Source organism: Balaenoptera ricei, chromosome 11 (genome assembly GCF_028023285.1).
Source record: "Balaenoptera ricei isolate mBalRic1 chromosome 11, mBalRic1.hap2, whole genome shotgun sequence".
In the NCBI taxonomy this organism is placed as follows: domain Eukaryota; kingdom Metazoa; phylum Chordata; class Mammalia; order Artiodactyla; family Balaenopteridae; genus Balaenoptera; species Balaenoptera ricei.
In genome coordinates, this window is record NC_082649.1 from 9,169,593 (window position 1) to 9,197,284 (window position 27,692).

At 42.8% G+C, this 27,692-nt stretch overlaps 1 protein-coding gene across 15 annotated transcripts in view; it reads right to left on the reverse strand.

Annotated features, from left to right (window-relative positions):
- The window catches only part of ADTRP (androgen dependent TFPI regulating protein), a 92,730-nt gene that overhangs the window by 18,664 nt on the left and 46,374 nt on the right, over positions 1-27,692 (reverse strand). For all 15 annotated transcript variants that reach the window (XM_059940660.1, XM_059940648.1, XM_059940658.1 and 12 more), the window contains one exon: positions 6,827-6,942. In XM_059940660.1, coding sequence (XP_059796643.1) covers positions 6,827-6,942 — 116 coding nt within the window. The remainder of the gene's footprint in view (positions 1-6,826; positions 6,943-27,692) is intronic.

Sequence of the window (27,692 nt, forward strand, 5' to 3'; positions counted from 1 at the left end):
CCGAATTGTCCTTGTCCTCCTCCTCAGTCAATGTCAGCTCTCCCCTAGCTGCCATATATGATCCCATGGAATCGTATGTAAATATTGCTGCAGTGCGCTCATTTCATGATCTCAATCCAGGCTCCTTCATCTCGTATACGTTTCTATAATTGTCTCCTCACTGGGCTTTCTTGCTCACATCAATCCACTTTCCACAATGCAGTAACCCAATAATCTCTCTGAAAGAAAACACTCTGTTCATGGTGCTCCTGTGCTTCCAGTGGATCCACGTTGCTTTAGGAAAACACCCAAGCTCCTTCCCCTGGCCTGCCTGGCCCTGCCCTGCCTACCCATCCACCCATCCACCCTCAGCTCTGCAGTCTAAGCCTTTCTGTTTCTTGAATGAACCCAGCTCTACAGCTTCTGGTCTTCACACAGGCTATTGTCTCTGCTTGGAACACCTCTGCCTTTACCCTTCCTAGGACATACTTCTTGCTCTGTCCCTGGCTGAATCTTACTCATGCTTTGAATTTCAGCTTAAAAGTTAATTTCTCCAGAAAAAATTTCCTGACCATTCTTCCCACAACCCACATTTGGTTAGGTTGTTATGTGCTTCCCCTACCATGAATTTACCCTTGTTGCATATTTGACTGTCTTTCTCCAGAGCTTCTGGAAGCTTTGTAAGGACTGGGATTTTATCTATTATGTGCATCTGTTTCCCAAGTGCTAGGAACATGGCAGGTTCTTTATTTTTAAATAAATGGCTGTTTGGGTGGCACTACCAGCACCTTGGTTCCTTTTAACTGCTGTTAGCTGTGGCTTCTATAGACAGGTCTCAGCTGCCTGACCCACCGAGAACACTGCAGCCTCTGAAAACTGGAAAGTGTAACCGGTAGCCTTCCAAATGGTAGTTAATTGGGTGCTCACACTAATGGAATCACCATCTTCCCAATCCACCAGCTGAAAATTCTGAGAGTTATCCTTGATGTTTCCTTTTCATTTGCCCACTACACACCAATTAATCCATAAAACCTATTCTGTTACACCAATAATGTGTCTCAGGTATGTCCCTCATTCCTAATCGTACAGCTATATCCCTCTTCAGGCTCTTCTTATTTCTAAGTTCTGTAACAGGCATTTTGGGTGAGCAGGAGCTGAGATTTGGACAGGAAGGATGAGAAGTGTAGATAATCATTTCCATTCTTAGCCCTCCACCTCCACCCGTCTTCAATTTGCATGCTGGCTGGCCTGGACCCCAGATGCTGATGATAGAGGAAGTTGTGTGGCATCTTCATATTTATTTTCATATATTAATTTACATGAGGGCTAGGGAGTCTTTCTGTGGAAAATGAGGCTGGGATTCTGATCCCCACTAAGATTTTAGGTTGTAAAACAGTGGTGCCATCTAGATGGTCCCAGACTAAGGTCATATTTCAGGAAAGGGTAACAGTGGCTCTAGGAGTGAATTCACATAGTGCGCTAGTGGGAGTAGGAGAGGATTGTTGGTAGCGGGTATGACCAGGTGGCTGGTCCTGGAACTCAGCTTAGTCTGCCCCTCTGGCAGTTTCTGATGGCTTCTGGGGGTAAGATGTCTATATGTGTAAGTGTGCACGTGTAAACGGGTGCACGAATTTAGAGGGTTATTACGCTTGGGGTGTCCAGGCAGCTTTGCTCTGGGGCCTCACTTGAGTGAGCACAGAATAGAAGAAAGGAATCATCTCTCTTGCCCCATAGGAACTGCTATTGAGAGGTGACTTTAAAAGTATCTTTCCCCAGGCTGGGTTACAGCTGTATATCTGTATGACACTTGCACTTAGCATGCAGTACCCTACACGCTAGCAGAGACAAATACAGCATCAGCTGATTTCTGGTCTACCAAGAGCAAGGCGGTGGTGCCCTGCAGGCCAGCTGGGGCTGTTGCACTAGCCAGTAGCATTGTTCGACTTCCACCAGCATAGGAGACTAATGGGCAGTGGCATTGTTGGCAGTGACAGCAGCGGGGGAGGCGTGCTAACCTCAAAGCAAGCGCCGTGGAGGTGTTGGATCCAGGAGGCTGGGTATTGTGGGCTTCACAGTCTGTGTGGGAGAGTGATTCTCAGGACTGTGCACTACCTGGGCATGTGTGAGCCCTCACTGGATTATTAAAATATTTTAGAGATGGAGGTCTTGGAGGACTGGACCCCCTGCAGAAGGGTGTTCCAAGCATCCAGACATGGGATGACACTGGAACTGTGAAATATCCGTGGATGAAGAATAAACCATTGTGATTGAACTAGATGACTTAAGAGTATTCCAGCTAACCTTTATTCGTATATTGCTTTCTTCTGTTTTGCTTCCCATGTCTTGCCACTTCAATCCATTTTAAGCACTATAGTCAAGATAGTCATTTTAAAGCATAATTCTCTGTCCATGTTACTAAGAATTCTCACTTCTACCTCCATGGCAAACAAACACATCTCACATTGTCTGTACCGTGTCCAGCCTCCTCCAGCCTGCCGCCTGCAAGGCTCTGTGAGTGGGCAGTTTCAGGGTGATTTCCTGTTAGTCTCTTTCACTAGCAGGTCCAGCGAAAGTGAATTGCTAGCCATTGCTTTAACGTGATGTGTGCCCTCTTGGCTTTGCAACTGTGCAGTGTTCGCTTTCTCCCAGTTTTTGCTACTCCAATCCAGGCAGTCCTTCAGGGCCCAGATCCAACGACACCTTTCATGAAGTCCTTCCCACACTGCCCAGTCAGGTGTAACTGCTTCCTCCTCGTGTTCCCTTTGGCTCCTCGTTTTTGTAATGACATTTTATCACTTCCCATCTCGTGTTCTTATAATTTGTATGCATGGCTCATCTCCACTTATTAGGTACAAACTCCCTATGGGCTGGGGCCTGGCCTTATATAACTTTGCTTTTCCCAGCAGGACCAGCCCTGTGTTAGGGGAAATATTTGTTCAATAAAAGAATGAATAAGAGCCAGCAGTAGGAGCGTTTCTATTTTCCTGCTCCTTAGGAAGAGCTCGGTGATGTGTTTTGGGGTGAGAGAGAAGGGGGGAGTAAGTGAGCTGCCATATATATAGATGACTAATGCTTTCCAAAGGAAATGAAAGATTTACAGTTATTACTACTTTGCAAAGCTTTATTTTCCCGCTTAGGGGCCAGCCCTCCAATTTTGCAATCTGAAAAATAACAAAAAGCAAGTGCCACATATGAGGCAGTCCCCATGGTCTTGGTGGATATTTTTAGGTCATTGTAACATGGTTTCAGCAGTGAAATGCTTCTCCGGCTCAGGGTTATTGCCATTTTTTTGAGTCATGTTTGTTTCTCACGCTCTCTCTGGCCCGGGACCGTATTCTTTACCTCATTCCTCCTATGCTGTTTCCCTATTTGAGCATCCAAACTGGCACGCCTAACAGCTGACCTATAGCCGCTTCCCTAAAATATCTCCGTGGACATCCACAGTTTGTGGAACTTGTTGCTGACCATCCGTGGCCATGAAGGTGCATGTGCCCCCAGAGTGTTGTGTAAGGGTGGAGGCAGCTGGCAGCAAGGAGGCTGAGCTCCCCTAATCAGGCAACGGGCGGGGAGGGAAGCTTCAATCCATAGGGCAGCATAAAATGCCTGCGTACAGGTGTGTTTGCTTCACTCCAGCAAAAATGAGGCCTACTGGACAGAATGCTGATTCTGTACTTCATTAATGATAAGAAAGTCCAAATCCCAAACCACTTCAGCTCCCTGCCAGGGTCTACCCAGTCACATCCCTGCTAGCGATAGGTCTCCAGCCCTTCCCTTCATTTGCCCCATTACATCACTTTAACATACAGTCAGAGCACAGAGCTGGAAGGAACAACATCGTGAAAGCTTTTAGACTGTAGAGATGATGGTAAGCTTTTTTGTGTTCTCACCCCTTCAGCATTTAGCAGAGTGTGTTTTACACAAACAGGGAGCTGAACAAATACCTGACCATCTGAATACACTGAAAAGAGAACTGGATTTGGAAATAGAAGTCCTTGATTTAAGTCTCAGCTTTCATTTTCCCCAGCCACACGACCTTGGACATGTCATGTAGCCCACTGGGGCTTCAGGTCTCCAAAGCTGGATGATCTCTGAGTCTCCTTCCACCACCCACCCTCTCTGATTCTATTGGCAGATTGATTGATATTGTCATCTGTGGGCCAACATCAACTCTCTTGAGTTACCACAAATGCCACCAACTGATCTCCCTGTCTGATTCCTCTTTAATTTCCATACTTCAGCCAGCATCATCTTTCTTTTTAATTTAAAAAAAATTTTTTTTTATTTTATGGCTGTGTTGGGTCTTCGTTTCTGTGCGAGGGCTTTCTCTAGTTGTGGCAAGTGGGGGCCACTCTTCATCGCGGTGCGCGGGCCTCTCACTATCGTGGCCTCTCTTGTTGCGGAGCACAGGCTCCAGACGCGCAGGCTCAGTAATTGTGGCTCACGGGCCCAGCTGTTCCGCAGCATGTGGGATCTTCCCAGACCAGGGCTCGAACCCGTGTCCCCTGCATTGGCAGGCAGATTCTCAACCACTGCACCACCAGGGAAGCCCCAGCATCATCTTTCTAATCATCTTTCTTACATAAGCCATGTTATTTCACTTCTCTGCTTATAACTTTTGCAAAGAAAAGCCCTCATTTTAAAAGTCCAAATTCACTAACTTCTCCCTGTCCTACAGTTCAGCCACGCCCTCAGCTCCTCCAGCCTTTCACAGATGCTGTTCCCTCTGCCTGAAGGTCTTTTCCCTATCTCTTTTGCCTTATTTCTCCTTATTCTTTGCATCTCAGCTTAGACACCACCTCCTTTAAGAAGCCAGTCCTCCACATCCCCCAGCACCCCGTGCTTTTCCCTGTTAGAGTCTCACCACCCTGTCTTCCCGTTGTTTCTGTACTTTCCTCTCTCCCAGGCTGTCCCTAAAGGCAGCACGGTGTCTTGTACATCTCTATATCCTCATACCTTAGCACAGTGCCTGGCACTGAGGAACAATTGACTGGACGTGTGACGTGTTCACTCCTGACCATCTTGCTGCACCTCCTTTCTCCAGCACCCCAGTTCCCTGCATTGTCAGAGCTCATGCCCAGGCACCAGTGAGCCAAACCCTCTTGACCACTGCTTTTCATCCTTACGGGCACCACAATTTTCCCCAAATACCAGTCACCTTAGGTGCTCTATTACCTTCTTGGTTTCTGAGGAAGAAAAGAGCAAGGGTAGATATGAGGATTGATGATCAACTTCCAAGTCCTTAGGTAGAAGAAAATTAATAGACCAAAAGTACTATCTCATATATGAACTCTGAAAGTTATATTTGGCAAGAAAGAATAAATCAGATGAAAGTCCACCAAAAAAAACAGAGTATGGAAATTCATGTGCATAATCAACCAGCTACCACCCTGCTTCTCCTCAACACATAAAAGAAAAAAATATATCTTTTGTGTATACCTTACCCGACCCCAGGTCCTAGATATTCTGTCTTTAGGGATTTATTCCTTTGGGTTAAGCCAGACTTGGAATATACATGGCGCATGTCCCACCACTCTCCATTCACATGCTATAGGCAGATATTGCTAAATGATAGCACAGCTCTTTTGGTAGGGCCTCAGAATCCTTCTCAACACAGTGCTCCAGACCTCAACTACCAGTAGGTCCCCAACTTATGCCTTATTCTCTAAAAGTGTCCTTTGTTAAAATGCAAAGGCCCCAGGCTAGTGAACAGTGTAAATCAATTGAGTCTTGGGGTGGATTTACTGAACAAGTGCTTTCTTTAAGACAGGTGAAACATGAAAGACTTTAGGCACTCGGGGAAAGAAGGGTGCAGAAGGGTGGGAGGAACATACCTTGCAAAAGGGAAGGAAAGGCTAGGGAGGAACCGTCACCTGAGTTCTGGGCACAAAGGTTACTGGCTCTAAGACAAAGGCTGGTGAAGCACATGAAGCAGGCACTGCTGGAGACCAGTCCTTTGGAATGTGTTCTTTCCCTGGCTTCCGTCTCTGCCAGAGCACTGCCCTGAGTGAAACTACCCCTCACATAGGGATTGGGGGATTATCCGGATTGGCAGATGTGAAAAGCTTATGTGAGGCTAGGCTAGAGTAGGAACATCATGATTCGCTTCCAATCTGCAGGTATTATGCTTGGCATGCCCCTCCCGGTAGAACAAGAGCATGGCTGTGGGTGAGAAGGCTGTAGAATAGAAAGGGGGGTTTTTCCAGTTGCTAGGTGGAAGGCCAAGCACTTTGCCTTGATTACAGACATTGGGCAGAATTTCTGAGAATTAGTGTCACCAGGTGGTTGAATGATGAAATCTAGGCCAGCTACTTAAGTTATCTCTCATGCCTCCAGTTAGGCTGTTCTGCAGGCCCCTGGGCAATTGCCCAAATGCCCTTTCGGTGCTCCAGTGCCAGATGTTGATGCAGCTAAGCCCATAATAATACAGGCAACAGGAATGGACCAAACCTTGCCTGCTCAACCTGTCAAGCACCCTTTTAGATGGAATATATTTAGATGCCTTAGATCATTCAACCATTCAAACATTTTAATTACAAATGAAACCAAAGATTAATGTTTTCCTAGGGAAAGTAACATGTGTAGCTTTACAACAATTCTTCATGAGAGGGAGGGGGAGCTCATGACTTGCTGTGTGTGTGCACGCATACCTGTGTATTCTTGGGCATTTGATGTTTCCATGAGTATCAAAAGGAAACACTAAGATTCCTTTTTTCCTGAAATTTAAAGATGGTAAAATCCCTGTTAACTCAAGATAAAGGCACTCTTATAGAACAGTGTGCTTCTTCTGGAATATTCCTCTGAGTCTGGAATGACAAGTCTAAGTTGATTTTCTCTCTGCAACTCTTACCTGCTGACATAAGCAAGGCTAGCAGCAGCCAACAAGGCGAGTCCTTTCTTCTTCAGTGGGTAGCAGTGTGGCCTGAGGATGACTTCAGCCAGAGAGAAGGGCAATATGGACGTGTGCTGCAGGAGAAAAGACGACAAATCATCAAGTCAAGTTGCCCCGGCTGCCTCCAGCACCCCTAATTCTCTCTTCCCCTCCAGTCTACCTTCTTACACAAGTACCAGATGAAACTTTCCAAAACTTGGCTTGAATCGTACTCCTTGGATGCCAAGGACCTACAGCAGGTCCCTACTGCCTACCATATTGATCCAGACTCCTTCATCTGGCTACCAAGGCTCTTTATAATATGCTGTCACCCCCTTCCTGACACACACACTCACACACTCACACACACACACACACTCCTTCATAGAACAAGGCTGTCTCCTTCATTCTTTGCACTTGGCATGCTTGCTCCCCCTTCACACTCCTGTTCATGCTTCAGCTGTGTGGAGTGTGTCTTTTCTCCCTGTATTCATATCGTCCATGGTGTTCACAGCCAGTGCAATCTTCCATGATGCTGTCTCTGTATTTTCCTCTTGCTAATTTCTCTCACTCAGTTCTGCTGCATTTATATCCTGTGCCATGTAGTCTAACACTTACGGTGTGTATTGGTAAGCTCGGTGCGGGGAGAGGCCGAGAACACATTTAGCAGTGCCCTTGGCACCGTGGAACTGTCCTGTCGACAGGTGATGGGTGCTGTAGGGGGTGTGAGAGTCTCCCTCTGAAACCTCTATATTCTCCCCCCTCCTTCCCTGCTTCACCTCCTTCTTTATAACCATCTGTTTTCTCACATCTTTCCAACTCTTAACACTAGATTTTTTCAAATGACATAATCAAGGAATAGTGGTGTTTTCAGGTACGAAGACTACTGAGTCCCACTCCTCTCTTGGTTATGGGAACTGATCTGGGAAAGGTGACTTGAGTGTCTTTGCAATGTCCTTTCATTTCTTAAACACATTTATTAAGTTCCTCTGCCACACTCTGTGCTTACTGGTAACATCTCACAGTGTTAGTATTTTATACTTTTTACATTGACATCATTCCTCTTTCATCCCTGCTCCCCAATTTCCTCAGCTCTTGGAAGCCTCTTGCATCCATAGCTTCCACTTGCAAGCTCCCTCCCAGTCCCATTCTTGAGCCCCGAGACAGCTGCGTCAGCACCTCAATTACAATAGGGGCTGGGGCTTAGGCATGTCACAGTGCCCATGCCACCATGCTCCCATGCCCAGCTGTGCTGCTGGAACCCTGGGTGCTGACTCTGGCTGGCCTTTGCTGTCAGTCATACCGGTCTTGTGCTCAGAAGCGTCCACAGGAGGTGGTAGCTTCTTCTTGCTCTACCTGTGCTGGCGTGGGTCCAGGCAGGAGATCAGAACCCTCTGATGACAAGACACATGACAGGTTTTAATGGAGCAGGGGTGGGATGAGGAAGAACAGGTCTTAAATATAGGGCCGTGCTGGGCAGAGGGAGCCTGCACTTCAGTGGCACAGAGCAGTCAGGCTTCTTGAAGGCCCTGGGTACCCACATTTTAGCAGCAGAGCTTGGAGGAAGAGCACTGTGGACAAACCACAGCTTTTATAGACTTTCTGCAAGGTTGGTCCTGAATATACTGACTGGTTGACCACACAATGGAAAGACTTCCAGGCCCACTGTCATATCCTGCATCTTTCTTTGGTCTAATTTTAGGGACCAAAATCTACAGTTTCTCTGTCTCTCCCTCCAGTAAAGGAGCGTGGTGTTTAAGGGCACGTATTTTCGAATCTGACCCTGGACTAGTTACTGAATCTGTCTGAGCTTCAGCTTCCTCGGTTATAAAACGTGACAGTAAATAGTACACATGTCATAGAGGTACTGCTCTGAGGATTGAGATTAGTGCACATAAAGGGCTTAGTGCTTAGCCCAGGAGAGCTTCCAGTGAGCATTAGCTGTGATGATCACTGTTACCCTTGTGATTGTCACGCTTCCTCTCATTGGTGGCCCAGTGTGGAGTGGGGTGAGGCCAGCTTCTGGGGTGTCCACAGCACCAGGTGTCTGGATGCACCCTTGCCTGTGGCCTGCAGGCGGCTGGAGTGTGGTAGCAGGGCCATCCCCATGGCTGTCCCGTGGGTCCCTCTCCACCCACAGCTGGTGCCTGCGCTCCCAGTGACGGCCACCTCAGAGCCCTGGCGATACTCTGTGACGGACACTGATGCTCCTTTAATCCAGAGGCCGCTTCAGGAGGCCAGAGATGGGGCTGTCTGCCCAGTACAGTTGCCTGCCTTTCTGCCCACCTTCGCTCTATCAGGAAGGTCCGACTTCTATCAGGAACCATTAACAGTCCCATTATACTGGCCATTGACCTGACAGGCTCTATTATCCCTGCTCACAGTCAGCAGCTTCTGTTCTCTACATTAATGATCATTTGGAACAGAATTCCTCTGGGATAGTGTAGCGCGTTTGCATTAGGAACAAATGAGTTCACAGTGATTAATGCTTTTATAACAAATAACTCAGGAATGCATGACTGGTCACCTCTTCTAGGAGCCTGCCCTTTGCAAGTGACATTCAGTTGGGTTTCCAAATGAATTCTCCCTGATGGCTTCTGGGAAGTTTACTTCAGTGATGCCATTAGTGATGGGCCATATACTATGGCTTAATACCAGCTAAAAGGTCTCTAAAAGAACCACATCGTTTTGGCCAGGGCTGGGGGTATGAAAGAGGAAAGGAGGAAGATTGTATTCTGTGAGCTTTCTAAATATTGAGCTACTGTGAAGAGCCAAGCATGACACAGTAAACCTCCTGGTATTTCACCTCACGTTGATATAAATTATATAACCTTTGTCAGGCAGCACATATTTTTCAAAAAAGGAGAAAAAATTTAGTAAGAGAAAAATCAAATATGCTTTCTGCTTCCAAAAAATCTAATAATTAGGCTGGGATTGACACAAATTAGAATGCTGCCAAAAATTACTGAAAACAGTGACTCATTCTGTATTTCAGTTAACAGTTTTTCAGTTTCCCTTATAAACAGTGAAGCTGACAAAAATTAATTATCTCAGAGGGGGTAAAATATTTCCTTCCAAAGTAAACAAAACATCATGGGCTGAAACAATAGTATGTGTAAACAGAGGGGATGGAAGGAAGCTATCTTTCCTTGTTAACTGAGCCATCATTTTGGTAGATTTTTCTTTAAATACCTCATTCCAAAAGCATTGGTTAAAAGGAAAAGTGTTGTTCTTTTTTCATCCTTTTCTACTAAATTACACCTTTCCTCCTGTCCTTTGTGTGATGCCTACTTCCATCGGAATATCTTGGAGACAGAACTATAAGCATGAAAGATTGATTTAAGTGTTAGTATAATAGTTGCCCTGTAGATTCCTTGGTTGCAAAACAGCCTTGTAGATAAGTACTACAATTTACTAGCCCATAGAGAATTCCTATAAGGTTATATGAGTGGCAACATGGAAAGTAATGAGCACTTATTTTTACTAGCCTCATACCAGTAGATAAGTAGCTGCTCTAAACAGCTTCCCTATGTCTGAGGCTCAAATTAAAATGAGATGCATTTGCCTGACTCTTGAGAAAGAGCCAAGCCTCGATCACTCAGATAACCCATGGAGCCGACAGTCTTCCATCCTTGTTGTGCAGCCTCCAGAGACTGACTCCAGAAGGCGAGGACGGCCACACTCTTATCTCTAAGATTCTTGGAGGTCCAAGAGCACTTAATTGTCTTCAGTGAAAGAAATTCAGAGAGCCTACACATTGTAAAAATCAGACGATAACACTTTAAAATAAGTTCTCTGCCTCTCTCCTCTGTTTCATTTCCTTATTGCACCAGCTCTTATGTTGAGTGGACCAGTATAAATACATCAGCCTTTGCCTTCTCAGGCTGGTCATTGAAAGGCTTTCTGCTTCATGTGCTGTTCCTAATCATGAGCTTATGTACTATTGCCCACTTCACATCTGCTTCAGTCTTCTCCTTCCTTCCTCTGTTCAGGCAACGCTTGGATCTGAGAATTCATTCCTTACACTGGCTCTTCCCAAACTGAGTTTCTTTCTCTCAAGTCTCTAAGATAATGTCTTTGGTTTGTTTATGGTGCTACTGGATAGATATTTTAAAATGAAGTTTTAGTGCACGGACAAGATTTTACTTCTGGGTACATTAAGGAGGATATTTTTGCTTACTGTATATTAAATATATCATTTTTAAAATTTATTTAAAAATGAAAGCCTTCACAAAACCTCCTCTGGGCAAACACATGGTCAAAACATCAATTAAAACTTAAACATAAATACAACAACAGACATGAAAATGGAGGCAAAACAAACCTTAATAGAACGCCATTGTACCCAGGCTTGTTATTACAATGGTGGATCATGTTCCTTAAGCTTGAAAACTACACACAGTTAAAACATGCAGTAATAGTTGTTTTGTAAATCCTAGTAAGGCAATCTCTGGTTTTGATAATATCCATTTACCAGCTAAAAAACTTTACCTCACTTCTCACCAACTTCCCCCACTGCAGTTTCTGCCTCTAACTCTTACAGTTTGGGACAGTGGTGATGGTCTTTCTGGGAATATTTTGTATCCAAAAGCAGAGACCATCTGTATTCTCTATGCCCCACCCCCATGTTACTAAAGGTGCAGTTTTGCTTTAAGTCAATCCAATATATGGTAATCTGGATATGTAGACACAGGTTATAATGCTTACATATCTAGGGGACCTTTTTTTTCACTCTTCCACCTGCACTACCTGCAGGAGTCTTTTCCATCTCAAATACTAGAGTTTAGAAGATAATTGGATTTGTAAAAACTTCCTTTTCTACTTTCTAGGAACTTAAGTGCACAGACTAAGCATCACTGTAATTAAAGAGTCAGGGCCTGGGGATGAGGGATTGGGAGGATAAACCACCCATAGATAGAGCCAAAGGCTTCTCTTTGATCTCCAGTCTACCTAGGTGGGCTGACACAGCCCAGTCAGGTAAAAATTCAGAGAACAGAAGTTAAAAACCAATAGTTTTATTTATTGCAGAAGAGTAGTAATGTTTGCAACTTCCTCTGATATGCACCACAAATAAGATGGTGGTTGGATGGATAGATGCATAGATTTGTGATAAAGCAAATACAGTAAACTATCAATAGCAGAACCTAAGTGGCAGGTAATACAGGTGTTCACTGTAAAATTCACTCAACTGTGCTTTATGTTTGAAAATGTTCATAATAAAATGTTGGGAGAAATATGAATAGTCTTACTGACCTGGAAAGAGAAACAAATGCTCCATTGGGCTGAGGAAGAAAAGCATGCCATTATTTATGAACTTGTATGTGAAATGAACAGGTGGTTAAATGATAACTTTCTGAATCTTTTATGGTTAAATGATAACTTTCTGAATCTCTGAACTTCCTATGTGATTTTTTACTTGCTACACTATTGTCCTTTGGGTTAATATGTAGTTTAGCCAACATTTCAAAGTAGCATTCTTCTAGGAAGCTAGTCGGCTTTGATGGTGTCCAGCCTGGTGAAGAAGTGATTTAGGTTCTATTCAGTTAAGGGTAAGACAAAAGAAAGATCTGGGCTCTTGAGAGCCTGCAGTCAGGAATATATCTGCCTCTTCCCATTCTCCTCCTCTCTGTCCCTGCCTCTCCAAAGCACCAAACCCCTTCCTCTAATTTAACTCTCTCCAGCAATAATAACACCCTAGACACCAGCTGTAATAAGTGACTCATTTCTTTCCTTCTCGATCCAAACTTGATTCACTTTCCTCCTCAGATGCTTCCCGTAGCTGTCTATTCTTTTATCTTCCCCAACATCACCTCCCTAGCTTTCTTCTATTTTGGTCCATACTCAACGTGGCAATTAGACCAACCTTCTTCAAACAAGTTTCATGTTACTACTCCCCCCAAAACCTCCTGTGGCTCCCTGTTGCCTCAGTCCACTGTCTACTCCTCTAATCTTATCTCTCTCCCGTTTCCCACAGTATCTCCACAGGCTCCATCCCTTCCACTCAGTCCAGTCTCCTCATTATTCCTGTGTTTCATTCTGTTTCCTTCCCTAGAACGCCTCCCTCTTTTCATACACCTAACTCTTTTCTTTAATTCTTCTCTCCCAGTCAGACCCACACACTTTTGAGATGCCTTCCAACCAAGAGCACACACATTAACATGAGGAGATGTAAAAGAACATCAGGACCCAGGAGAACACTGAAACAGAAACACGCCAACCAGAGGCTTGCTGGGTTGCTGCTGTCGAGATTTAAATTTAGCAATTTCTTTCCAGACAGCCAAAGTGAAAAGAGAGAAATGGAATGTATACAGTTCCTGTTTTTTTTTTTTTTAAGGGGAAATTAAGTTTTTCCACTAGTAAGTAGGCCTCAAAGAAATGTTCACTGTTGCGTCTCATTTAGGGAACACTCAGTAATAGTAGGCAGTGCTCTTACCAGTGTCCCCATAGCAAAACATTTCAGAGATCTAAGTTCCATAAAATGATAATATCTGATAAAATTTGAAGACAAAATAATAAAACATATTTTGAAGGGGATTCTGCCAGTAAGGAGATAACATTGTATGATTATGTAGGCTTCTGATGATCAGAGCATTAGAGGGACTCCAGAAATAACATTTCCCCCCACAAGAGTTTTTGTTTGTTTTTACTCTAATTGTGAGTCATAAAACAGCCAGTATTTTATTCTGTGTTTAGAGCCTAGAGTGTAGGTATTATACACTGTTGATGACATGGAGATATAAATGCTTGCAGGAATTCAGAGAGTCAGTGGTAATGTTGACACCCTTTCACTGCAGATCAGAAGCCTCACCAAGGAAACCATCCTGCCTCTAGGAGCTGAGCACCCAGCGCTTTCTGCAACCTCTGGGGCCCGTGTCACATGCATGTCACACTCGTGTCACATCCTGCCTTTGCATTAGATGCTGACTCTCCCCTGTCCTTCCTGCAGCTCTTTTGGTTTGCATTAGACTCTTCTGTGCTTAATTCCATTCAGTTTTCACTTTTACACTGTCAATTTCGTGTACTTTTTCTTCTGTTCTCAGTTAGATTATAAACAATTTGAGGTCAAAGCTTTCATCTCCTATTTTTTCAGGACTCCCCTCCACCCTCTGATTAATAACTACTTTTCGACCCATTTTCTTCATTCAAACCTATGTGTTACACAGTATTATAGAATTAAGCCCTTAATATGGCCTGCAAAGCCCCTGGTGATCTGGTTACCTGTCCCATCTTTATTTCCATGCCCTGCTCCGCATCCTGTGGCCTTCACCCAGCCCTCACCCCCTGATTACGCTGCCCTCCCCCCACAGTTCCCTTTCTCACCACTGGTACATTACACACACTTATGTCTCCCCGTCCTCAGCCCCCTCCACCTTCTTCTCACCTTATAGGGCTCAAGGTGGATACCCCTGCCTCCAGGGCAGCATCTGGACCTCCGGCAGGTGCCCTTCCTTGGCACGGCTGGACCTCCCTGTGCTCGTCCCCATCACAGCATCACACTATTGTGTTCACCCAGTACCGGCCAAACCTCCCAGAGATGGAAGCAACTCGAGGCTAGGGCTGTCACCATTTCATCTCCAGGGCTTAGAACGGTGCTTAACCTCTCTGGCCACTTACTATCCGTGGCATTAATGAATGAATCAGTGAAACAGTGGAGTGGGGCAAAAGAGGAAGAAGAGTTCCTCTGCATAGCCTGGGAAGATAATCAGTGTCCCAGAGTGAGAAGCCAACAGCTACAGGCCACACTCACCTGGCTTGGCAGCCACATGTCGGGCTGTGCCCATGGTTAGCAGGGCCACAGAGTCAATCCCACTTCAGGCTGGTCACCTGTACCCTTTGCCATGGCTATAGATGGCACCCCAAATCCTGAAAATGGGTGTTGTGGGTCACGGGGAAACCTGTGAGAAAATGTGACTCCTGGGAACAATCTCCGGGTGCCAACATTACAGCAGCTAAACTATAGACTCAGTAAAGGGGTGTCACCATCCCTGCAGCCCTGCAGGAGTCGGCAGCCCTGGAAGAAGTCAGGAAATTTTTATCCAGCAAAGGCTGTTCTTTGGGACCCACTGGCCAGTGGCCCTCCATTCTTTTTTTTTTTTTTTTTTAAAACATCTTTATTGAAGTATAATTGCCTTACAATGGTGTGCCAGTTTCTGCTTTATAACAAAGTGAATCAGTTATACATATACATATGTTCCCATATCTCTTCCCTCTTGCATCTCCCTCCCTCCCACCCTCCCCATCCCACCCCTCTAGGTGGTCACAAAGCACCGAGCTGATCTCCCTGTGCTATGCGGCTGCTTCCCACTAGCTATCTATTTTACATTTGGTAGTGTATATATGTCCATGACACTCTCTCACCCTGTCACATCTCACCCCTCCCCCTCCCCATATCCTCAAGTCCATTCTCTAGTAGGCCTGTGTCTTTATTCCCGTCTTGCCACTAGGTTCTTCATGGCCTTTTTTTTTTTTTCCCCCCTTAGATTCCATATATATGTGTTAGCATACTGTATTTGTTTTTCTCTTTCTGACTTACTTCACTCTGTATGACAGACTCTAACTCCATCCACCTCATTACAAATACCTCCATTTCATTTCTTTTTATGGCTGAGTAATATTCCATTGTATATATGTGCCACATCTTCTTTATCCATTCATCTGTCGATGGACATTTAGGTTGCTTCCATGTCCTGGCTATTGTAAATAGAGCTGCAATGAACATTTTGGTACATGACTCTTTTTGAACTATGGTTTTCTCAGAGTATATGCCCAGTAGTGGGATTGCTGGGTCGTAATCCTTGCATTCCTGGGATAAACCCCACTTGATCATGGTGTATGATCCTTTTAATGTGCTGTTGGATTCTGTTTGCTAGTATTTTGTTGAGGATTTTTGCATCTATGTTCATCAGTGATATTGGCCTGTAGTTTTCTTTCTTTGTGACATCTTTGTCTGGTTTTGGTATCAGGGTGATGGTGGCCTCGTAGAATGAGTTTGGGAGTGTTCCTCCCTCTGCAATATTTTGGAAGAGTTTGAGAAGGATCGGTGTTAGCTCTTCTCTAAATGTTTGATAGAATTCACCTGTGAAGCCATCTGGTCCTGGGCTTTTGTTTGTTGGAAGGTTTTTAATCACAGTTTCAATTTCAGTGCTTGTGATTGGTCTGTTCATATATTCTATTTCTTCCTGGTTCAGTCTCGGCAAGTTGTGCATTTCTAAGAATCTGTCCATTTCTTCCAGGTTGTCCATTTTATTGGCATAGAGTTGCTTGTAGTAATCTCTCATGATCTTTTGTATTTCTGCAGTGTCAGTGGTTACTTCTCCTTTTTCATTTCTAATTCTATTGATTTGAGTCTTCTCCCTTTTTCTCTTGATGAGTCTGGCTAATGGTTTATCAATTTTGTTTATCTTCTCAAAGAACCAGCTTTTAGTTTCATTGATTTTTCCTATTGTTTCCTTCATTTCTTTTTCATTTATTTCTGACCTGATCTTTATGATTTCTTTCCTTCTGCTAGCTTTGGGGTTTTTTTGTTCTTCTTTCTCTAATTGCTTTAGGTGCAAGGTTAGGTTGTTTATTCGAGATGTTTCCTGTTTCTTGAGGTAGGCTTGTATTGCTATAAACTTCCCTCTTAGCACTGCTTTTGCTGCGTCCCATAGGTTTTGGGTTGTCGTGTCTCCATTGTCATTTGTTTCTAGGTATTTTTTGATTTCCCCTTTGATTTCTTCAGTGATCACTTCGTTATTAAGTAGTGTATTGTGTAGCCTCCATGTGTTTGTATTTTTTACAGATCTTTTCCTGTAATTGATATCTAGTCTCATAGCGTTGTGGTTGGAAAAGATACTTGATACGATTTCAATTTTCTTAAATTTACTAAGGCTTGATTTGTGACCCAAGATATGATCTATCCTGGAGAATGTTCCATGAGCACTTGAGAAAAATGTGTGTTCTGTTGTTTTTGGGTGGAATGTCCTATAAATATCAATTAAGTCCATCTTGTTTAATGTATCATTTAAAGCTTGTGTTTCCTTATTTATTTTCATTTTGGATGATCTGTCCATTGGTGAAAGTGGGGTGTTAAAGTCCCCTACTATGATTGTGTTGCTGTCGATTTCCCCTTTTATGGCTGTTAGTATTTGCCTTATGTATTGAGGTGATCCTATGTTGGGTGCATAAGTATTTACAATTGTTATACCTTCCTCTTGGATCGATCCCTTGATCATTATATAGTGTCCTTCTTTGTCTCTTGTAACAGTGTTTATTTTAAAGTCTATTTTGTCTGATATGAGAATTGCTACTCCAGCTTTCTTTTGATTTCCATTTGCATGGAATATCTTTTTCCATCCCCTCACTTTCAGTCTGTATGTGTCTCTAGGTCTGAAGTGGGTCTCTTGTAGACAGCATATATATGGGTCTTGTTTTTGTATCCATTCAGCCAGTCTGTGTCTTTTGGTGGGAGCATTTAATCCATTTACATTTAAGGTAATTATCAAAATGTATGTTCCTATTCCCATTTTCTTAAATATTTTGGGTTTGTTATTGTAGGTGCTTTCCTCCTCTTGTGTTTCTTGCCTAGAGAAGTTCCTTTAGCATTTGTTGTAAAGCTGGTTTGGTGGTGCTGAACTCTCTCAGCTTTTGCTTGTCTGTAAAGGTTTTAATTTCTCCATCAAATCTGAATGAGATCCTTGCTGGGTAGAGTAACCTTGGTTGTAGGTTTTTCTCCTTCATCACTTTAAGTATATCCTGCCACTCCCTTCTGGCTTGCAGAGTTTCTGCTGAAAGATCAGATGTTAGCCTTATGGGGATTCCCTTGTGTGTTATTTGTTGTTTTTCCCTTGCTGCTTTTAATATGTTTTCTTTGTATTTAATTTTTGACAGTTTGATTAATATGTGTCTTGGCGTGTTTCTCCTTGAATTTATCCTGTATGGGACTCTCTGTGCTTCCAGGACTTGATTAACTATTTCCTTTCCCATATTAGGGAAGTTTTCAACTATAATCTCTTCAAATATTTTCTCAGTCCCTTTCTTTTTCTCTTCTTCTTCTGGGACCCCTATAATTCAAATGTTGGTGCATTTAATGTTGTCCCAGAGGTCCCTGAGACTGTCCTCAGTTCTTTTCATTCTTTTTTCTTTATCCTGCTCTGCAGTAGTTATTTCCACCATTTTATCTTCCAGGTCACTTATCCTTTCTTCTGCCTCAGTTATTCTGCTATTGATCCCATCTAGAGTATTTTTAATTTCATTAATTGTGTTTTTCATCGTTGCTTGGTTCCTCTTTAGTTCTTCTACGTCCTTGTTAAATGTTTCTTGCATTTTGTCTATTCTATTTCCAAGATTTTGGATCATCCTTACTATCATTATTCTGAATTCTTTTTCAGGTAGACTACCTATTTCCTCTTCATTTGTTAGGTCTGGTGGGTTTTGACCCTGCTGCTTCATCTGCTGTGTGTTTTTCTGTCATCTCATTTTGCTTATCTTACTGTGTTTGGGGTCTCCTTTTCACAGGCTGCAGATTCGTAGTTCCCGTTGTTTTTGGTATCTGTCCCCAGTGGCTAAGGTTGGTTCAGTGGGTTGTGTAGGCTTCCTGGTGGAGGGAACTAGTGCCTGTGTTCTGGTGGATGAGGCTGGATCTTGTCTTTCTGCTGGGCATGTCCACGTCTGGTGGTGTATTTTGGGGTGTCTGTGGCCTTATTATGATTTTAGGCAGCCTCTCTGCTAATGGATGGGGCTGTGTTCCTGTCTTGCTAGTTGTTTGGCATAGGGTGTCCAGCACTGTAGCTTGCTGGTCATTGAGTGAAGCTGGGTCTTGATGTTGAGATGGAGATCTCTGAGAGATTTTCGCCGTTTGGTATTACGTGGAGCTGGGAGGTCTCTTGTGGACCAGTGTCCTGAAGTTGGCTCTCCCACCTCAGAGGCACAGCCCTGATGCCTGGCTGGAGCACCAAGAGCCTTTCATCCACACGGCTCAGAGTAAAAGGGAGAAAAAATAAAAAGAAAGAAAGAAAGAGGATATAATATAGTGAAGTAAAATAAAGCTATTATAAAGCAAAGCTCTACAGACAAAATCTCACCCAGAAGCATATACATATACACTCACAAAAAAAGGAAAAGGGGAAAAATTAATATATCCTGCTCCCAAAGTCCACCTCCTGAATTTGGGATGATTCGTTGTCTATTCAGCTATTCAACAGATGCAGGCATATCAAGTTGTTTGTGGAGTTTTAATCCGCTGCTTCTGAGGCTGCTGGGAGAGATTTCCCTTTCTCTTTGTTCGCACAGCTCCCGGGGTTCAGCTTTGGATTTGGACCCGCCTCTGCTTGTAGGTCACCTGAGGGCGTCTGTTCCCCGCCCTGACAAGACGGGGTTAAAGGAGCAGCTGCTTCGGGGGCTCTGGCTCACTCAGGCCGGGGGGATGGCCCTCCATTCTGAGATTGGGCCAGGTGTAAACAAAGTCCCCAGGTTTTGTTTGGTATCTTCTCTGTGCCCCCTCCTCTGTATCAGTCTGTAATCCGCGCTTCCTCCACGCTTCTGCGCCTGGCTCCACAGAGCACACGTGGAGACTTGTTTCGAAGACACAGACGGATGGGCAGCGCTCTAGAAAGCTGCTCCGAGCTGGAGAAAGGAGACTGTTCTTCTCAAGAAAGAGAAAGTTTCAGAAGCCTAGGAGTCTGCTCTTGCTTTAGAGCCACCATCTCTCAGGGCACCTTCCTTCTTCTCAGCTGTCTCATCTCCATGTCAATAAAGGACTCAGTATGTAGGCACCTGGTTTCCCTGGGAGATAAAACAGTGAATCAGGAAAGTACCCTGTAAGCACAAGCACCAGGGCAGAGTTCCAGATTCTCCATGTGACGGATCTCATGATGGACCAGTTTCCACACTTTCTCCTTCCTGCCTCTGGCTTTCCCTTGCTGACCCATCAGGGTATTCCTAGAAGGACTCACCAGCTGTTCTGCAAGAATGGCAGTTGCTCACTGGTGATTTTCCCAGATGTGTGTACTTGGTTGATTTAGGGTCTGTCTGCATGAGGGGCACATGAGCTCACTGTGGGGTTTCGGTGGTGGTGGGGGGGTCTTCCCAGTAGAGGGAGGGGATGGACGGGAGTGGCGCCTAGAGGTAAAAGAAAAGTTTGCTTGGGAAATGCCCTCATTTGCTATCCATCAAATATCTCATGAAAAGCAGTTATGTTTCAGCACTCCAGGCAATTAAAAGGTCCATAAGATATGGTCTTGGAACTCAAAAATATATTAATGAATTTCAACTTACATTTACTGTAACCCTACAGGTTTTACACTACGCCTGGGCTAGTTCTAAAGCATTATGTAGTGGAGGCTCTGAAAGTGTTAGACAGCAGTAGGCAGCACTGGGTTGAGCCTTTGAAGTCCACAACCAAAGAGAACAAGTTCTCATTTACTGCAAAGGCCTGCTTCTCCTTCACGCACTTCGTAAAAATTCTTCACACCTAAGAGACTCAAGGGTTTCTCCTCATCAGCTTTTGTGGCATCCCAAACTGTCTTAATATCTCATAGGCAGTCACTAAGCTGTGTTTTGTTCTTTCAAAATAAAAGTCAATTTTAATTCTCTTTTATTAAAAGCAGGTAGCTATAATCACAGACTACTTTTTCAATTATGAACAATTATTTTTCTGGCTGAGAATCAAAAAGCAAAACAAAATGAAAACAAAAGGGGCATCTGTAGGATATCAAACTGAGGGAGTCCTGTAAGATAGCAGATACACAAGTCTGGTGCTCAGAAGAGAAATCTAGCTGGAGAGAGAGAGATGGGAGCAGAGTGTAGAACTTGTTTTAGTGGTAGTAGTTGAGATGACCCAAAGGGAGTGTGTGAGTGAGAAGAATAATAAAGGATCTAGAAGTAAACAGTGTGAAAGGCAGGGTTTCTCAGTCTCTGAACGATTGATGTTGAAGAACAGATAACTCTTTGTTGTGGAGGGCTGCCTCTGCCTGTAGGATGTGTGGCATCATCCTTGGCTTCTACTCACTAGAAGCCAGGAGCACCTGCCCACCCACAGTTGTGACAATCAAATCCATCTCCAGATACTGCCATGCATTCCCTGGAGAGCAAAAGCAATCCCAGTTGAAAATCCCTGATTTAAGTGATGGACAAAAGAAGAACGTCTTGCAAAGGTAGTTGACAAGGAGTGTCAGAGAGTCTGGAGGTAAAGGAAGAGAATATTTTGAGAAAAAGATGTGGTAAATTTGTGTCAAAGATCAAGGAAAGGTATTAAGACATGAGCACCAGCACCCCTGGTTTTAGGGAAGAGAATGTGTGGTGAGCAGAGAGGAGCTTGCTCCTTGTGTCCCTGATCGCTCCTTCTTCCTTCTAGGCTGACTCCCATGTTCCTTGTCCAGTCTCCTGCATCTTTGGGTTTCAACCTCCCGTTCATAGTATTTTTAGACCTGGACCTTGGAGCCCCTGGGCTCTGGGAGGAGGTTAATACAGAGATGTCTCCAGAGCTGCCATTGCCTTCTGTTCTATAAACCCCAAGAGTGGGTGGACATCTAGACAAGTTTTTTTTTTTTTTTTAATTAAATCAGGTTATTGTTGGCTTTCTTCTTTCTATAAGTAAGTGGTGTAATGATAATTACCGTAGGTCTTTCTTTTTTTTTTTTTTTAAAGATTTATTGATTGATTGATTCATTGATTGATTGCTATGTTGGGTCTTCATTTCTGTGCTAGGGCTTTCTATAGTTGCGACAAGTGGGGGCCACTCTTCATCGCGGTGCGCGGGCCTCTCACTATCGTGGCCTCTCTTGTTGCGGAGCACAGGCTCCAGACACACAGGCTCAGTAGTTGTGGCTCACGGGCCTAGTTGCTCCGCGGCATGTGGGATCCTCCCAGACCAGGGCGCAAACCCGTGTCCCCTGCATTAGCAGGCAGATTCTCAACCACTGCGCCACCAGGGAAGCCCCTAGACAAGTTTTTAAGTGTAAAATTTGGGAACCTACATGTGGCACAAGTTGATGACAAGTCCACTTGCTCAGAGCCCTCTACACTCCTGGGAATGCAAGCCTGGGGCATTGAACTTCTCCCATTGCCGGGAAATTTGGCTTACTTCCTTATCGTGGTCCTCTTAGGAAAAATAGAACAGAATTTCTCAAAAGGTCACAAAATTCCGTCTCACCAGAGAATAGTAAAAATGTGGCTTTTATGAGTTCCTAGATGTGTTTGGAGAGAGATGTCAAAAACACACAAGCTTTTATTCCCAAGCAGTTTGTACAGGAGAGCTCTCCAGAATACCCCTCTGAAATGATCATGCATTTTTTGGTTTCCAAACTCAGGGGGGAAAAGCACAAAGGTTTTTGTTTTGTTTTAGTTTGGTTTTTATAGCTTTCAGATCTGAATTTTCACTGGTAAAATCTGTTCTGATTAAGGGAAGTGAAATGCTGAAATCTCCCCTGACTTTATGAGGGGTTTTTTTGTTTGTTTGTTTGTTTTCCAAATCTGCCCTCAACATAAGACTCTTGATTACTACTGAACTCTTAAAACATTAGGTTCTGGCTTTATGGAAGAGGGGCTACAAAAAGTTGCTGCTGCAGGTGGCCCGGCTTTAGGAAGACCAGTATAAGTGCCATGAAGCCACACATTCTTGACTGCTTTTTACTACTGAAATCCATGGATCTACATTAGTTCCTGGTTCATAATTTTCAGAAGGACTGGAGAAGAGCAGAGATTAGAAAGACTCTCAGAATTATAGCAGCTTGGAAATCCTGAACAGAAGCCAGTCTAACAAGGTAGAAAGGTTTGCTTTTACCATTTGTCCTAGGTTCTGACTGTTTGGGTTTTTTTTGTTGTTGTTGTTTGTTTGTTTTCTTTTTATGAGTGTGTGTATGTATGTTTCTTTGTGTGATTTTTTTTTCCGTTTAGTTTTGCTTTTACCATTTGGCTTGGGGTTCTATCGTTCATTTTCTTTTTTTTTTTCCTTTTTTTCCCTTCCTTTTCTTCCAAGCCTTGTGACTGGCAGGGTCTTGGTGCTCTGGCCAGGTGTCAGGCCTGAGCCTCCGAGGTGGGAGAGCCAAGTCCAGGACATTGGACCACCAGAGACCTTCTGGCCCCATGTAATACCAATTGGTGAGAGCTCGCCCAGAGATCTCTGTCTCAGTGCTAAGACTCAGCTCCACCCAATGGCCAGCAAGCTCCAGTACTGGACACCCCATGCCAAAAAACTAGCAAGACAGGAACACAGCCCCACGTATTAGCAGAGAGGCTGCCTAAAGTCATACTAAGTTCACAGACACCCCAAAACACACCACTGGATGCGGTCCAGGACCACCAGAAGAACAAGGTCCAGCCCCACCCACCAGAACACAGACACAAGTCCCCTCCACCAGGAAGCCTACACAAGCCATTGAACCAACCTAACCCACTGGAGGCAAACACCAAAAACAACAGGAACTACAAACCTGCAGCCTGCAAAAAGGAGACCCCAAACACAGTAAGTTAAACAAAATGAGAAGACAGAGAAATATGCAGCAGATGAAGGAGTAAGGTAAAAACCCACCAGACCAAACAAATGAAGAGGAAATAGGCAGTCTACCTGAAAAAGAATTCAGAGTAATAATAGTAAAGATAATCCAAAATCTTGGAAATAGAATGGAGAAAATGCAAGAAACGTTTAACAAGGACCTAGAAGGACTAAAGAGCAAACAAACAGTGATGAACAACACAATAAATGAAATTAAAAATTCTCTAGAAGGAATCAATAGCAGAATAACTGAGGCAGAAGAATGGAAAAGTGACGTGGAAGATAAAATAGTGGAAGTAACTGCCACAGAGCAGAATAAAGAAAAAAGAATGAAAAGAATTGAGGACAGTCTCAGAGACCTCTGGGACAACATTAAATGCACCAACATTCAAATAATAGGGGTCGCAGAAGAAGAGAAAAAGAAAGGGTCTGAGAAAATATTTGAAGAGATAATAGTTGAAAACTTCCCTAACATGGGAAAGGAAATAGTCAAGTCCAGGAAGCACAGAGAGTCCCATACAGGATAAATCCAAGGAGAAACACAGGAAGACACATATTAATCAAAGTATCAAAAATTAAATACAGAGAAAAAATATTAAGAGCAGTAAGGGAAAAGCAACAAATAACATGCAAGGGAATGCCCATAAGGTTAACAGCTGATCTTTCAGCAAAAACTCTGCAAGCCAGAAGGGAGTGGCAGGACATATTTAAAGTGAGAAAGGGAAAAACCTACAACCAAGATTACTCTGCCCAGCAAGGATCTCATTCAGATTCCACGGATAAATTAAAACCTTTACAGACAAGCAAAAGTTAAGAGAATTCAGCACCGCCAAACCAGCTTTACAACAAATGCTAAAGGAACTTCTCTAAGCAGGAGACACAAGAGAAGGAAAAGACCTACAAAAACAAACCCAAAACAATTAAGAAAATGGTTATAGGAACATATGTATCGATAATTACCTTAAATGTAAATGGATTAAATGCTCCAACCAAAAGACACAGACTGGCTGAGTGGATACAAAAACAGGACCCGTATATATGGTGTCTACAAGAGACTCACTTCAGACCTAGGGACATGCACAGACTGAAAGTGAGGGGATGGAAAAAGATATTCCATGCAAATGGACATCAAAAGAAAGCTGGAATAGCAATACTCATATCAGACAAAACAGACTTTAAAATAAAGACTATTACAAGAGACAAAGAAGGACACTACATAATGATCAAGGGATCAGTCCAAGAAGAAGATATAACAATTGAAAATATTTATGCACCCAACATAGGAGCACCTCAATACATAAGACAAATGCTAACAGCCATAAAAGGGGAAATTGACAGTAACACAATAATAGTAGGGGATTTTAACACCCCACTTTCACCAATGGACAGATCATCCAAAATGAAAATAAATAAGGAAACAAGCTTTAAATGACACATTAGACCAGATGGACTTAATTGATATTTATAGGACATTCCATCCAAAAACAACAGAATACACTTTCTTCTCAGGTGCTCATGGAACATTCTCCAAGATAGATCACATCTTGGGTCACAAATCAAGCCTCGGTAAATTTAAGAAAATAGAAATCGTATCAAGTATCTTTTCCAACCACAACGCTATGATACTAGATATCAATTATACGAAAAAAACTTTAAAAAATACAAACACGTGGAGGCTAAACAATACGCTACTAAATAACCAAGAGATCACTGAAGAAATCAAAGAGGAAATCAAAAAATACCTAGGAATAAATGACAATGAAAACATGATGACCCAAAATCTATGGGATGCAGCAAAAGCAGTTGTAAGAGGGAAGTTTATAGCAACAGTCCTACCTCAAGAAACAAGAAAAATCTCAAATAAACGACCTAACCTTACACCTAAAACAATTAGAGAAAGAAGAACAAAAAAACCCCCAAAGTTAGCAGAAGGAAAGAAATCATAAAGATCAGATCAGAAATAAATGAAAAAGAAATGAAGGAAATAATAGCAAAGATCAATAAAACTAAAAGCTGTTTCTTTGAGAAGATAAACAAAATTCATAAGCCATTAGCCAGACTCATCAAGAAAGAAAGGGAGAAGACTCAAATGAAAAGAATTAGAAATGAAAAAGGAGAAGTAACAACTGATACTGCAGAAATACAAAGGATCATGAGAGATTACTATAAGCAACTATATGCCAATAAGACGGACACCCTGGAAGAAATGGACAAATTCTTAGAAAAGTACAACCTTCTAAGACTGAACCAGGAAGAAAGAGAAAATATGAACGGACCAATCACAAGCACTGAAATTGAAACTATGATTAAAAATCTTCCAACAAACAAAAGCCCAGGACCAGATGGCTTCATGGGTGAATTCTATCAAACATTTAGAGAAGAGCTAACACCTATCTTTCTCAAACTCTGCCAAAATATAGCAGAGGGAGGAACACTCCCAAACTCATTCTACGAGGCCGCCATCACCCTGATACCAAAATCAGACAAAGATGTCACAAAGAAAGAAAACTACAGGCCAATATCACTGATGAACATAGATGCAAAAATCCTCAACAAAATACTAGCAAACAGAATCCAACAGCACATTTAAAGGATCATACACCAGGATCAAGTGGGGTTTATCCCAGGAATGCAAGGATTCTTCAGTATACGCAAATCAGTCAATGTGATACACCATATTAACAAATTGAAGGATAAAAACCATATGGTAATCTCAGTAGATGCAGAAAAAGCTTTCGACAAAATTCAACAACAATTTATGATAAAAACTCTCCAGAAAGTAGGCATAGAGGGAACCTACCTCAACATAATAAAGGCCATATACGACAAACCCACTGCCAACATCGTGCTCAATGGTGAAAAACTGAAACCATTTCCTCTAAGATCAGGAAGAAGGCAAGGTTGCCCACTCTCACCACAATTATACAACACTGTTTTGGATGTTTTAGCCACAGCAATCAGAGAAGAAAAAGAAATAAAAGGAATCCAAATCGGAAAAGAAGAAGTAAAACTGTCACTGTTTGCAGATGACATGATGCTATACATAGAGAATCCTAAAGGTGCTACCAGAAAACTACTAGAGCTAATCAATGAATTTGGTAGAGTAGCAGGATACAAAATTAATGCACAGAAATCTCTTGCATTCCTGTACACTAATGGCAAAAATTCTGAAAGAGAAATTAAGGAAACACTCCCTTTTACCATTGCAACAAAAAGAATAAAATACCTAGGAATAAACCTACCTAAGGGGACAAAAGACATGTATGCAGAAAACTATAAGACACTGATGAAAGAAATTAAAGATGATACGAACAGATGGAGAGATATACCAGGTTCTTGGATTGGAAGACTCAACATTGTGAAAATGACTATACTACCCAAAGCAATCTACAGATTCGGTGCAATCCCTATCAAACTACCAGTGGCATTTGTCACAGAACTAGAACAAAAAAATTTCACAATTTGTATGGAAACACAAAAGACCCCAAATAGCCAAAGCAATCTTGAGAAAGAAAAACAGAGCTGGAGGAATCAGACTCCGTGACTTCAGACTCTACTACAAAGCTACAGTAATCAAGACAGTATGGTACTGGCACAAAAACCAAAATATAGATCAATGGAACAGGGTCGAAAGCCCAGAGGTAAACCCACACACATATGGTCATCTTATCTTTGATAAAGGAGGCAAGAATATACAGTGGAGAAAAGACAGCCTCTTCAATAAGTGATGATGGGAAAACTGGACAGCTACATGTAAAAGAATGAAATTAGAACACTTCCTAACACCATACACAAAAATAAACTCAAAATGGATTAAAGACCTAAATGTAAGGCCAGACACTATAAAACTCTTAGAGGAAAACATAGGCAGAACACTCTATGACATAAATCACAGCAAGATCCTTTTTGACCTACCTACTAGAGAAATGGAAATAAAAACAAAAATTAACAAATAGGACCTACTTAAACTTAAAAGCTTTTGCATAGCAAAGGAAACCATACACAAGACGAAAAGACAACCCACAAAATGGGAGAAAATATTTGCAAATGAAGCAACTGACAAAGCATTAACCTCCAAAATATACAAGCAGCTCATACAGCTCAACATCAAAAAAACGAACAACCCAATCCAAAAATGGGCGGAAGACCTAAATAGGCATTTCTCTAAAGAAGATGTACAGATTGCCAACAAACACATGAAAGGATGCTCAACATCACTAATCATTAGAGAAATGCAAATCAAAACCACAATGAGGTATCACCTCACACTGGTCAGAATGGCCATCATCACAAAATCTACAAACAACAAATGCTGGAGAGGGTGTGGAGAAAAGGGAACTCTCTTGCACTGTTGGTGGGAATGTAAATTGATAC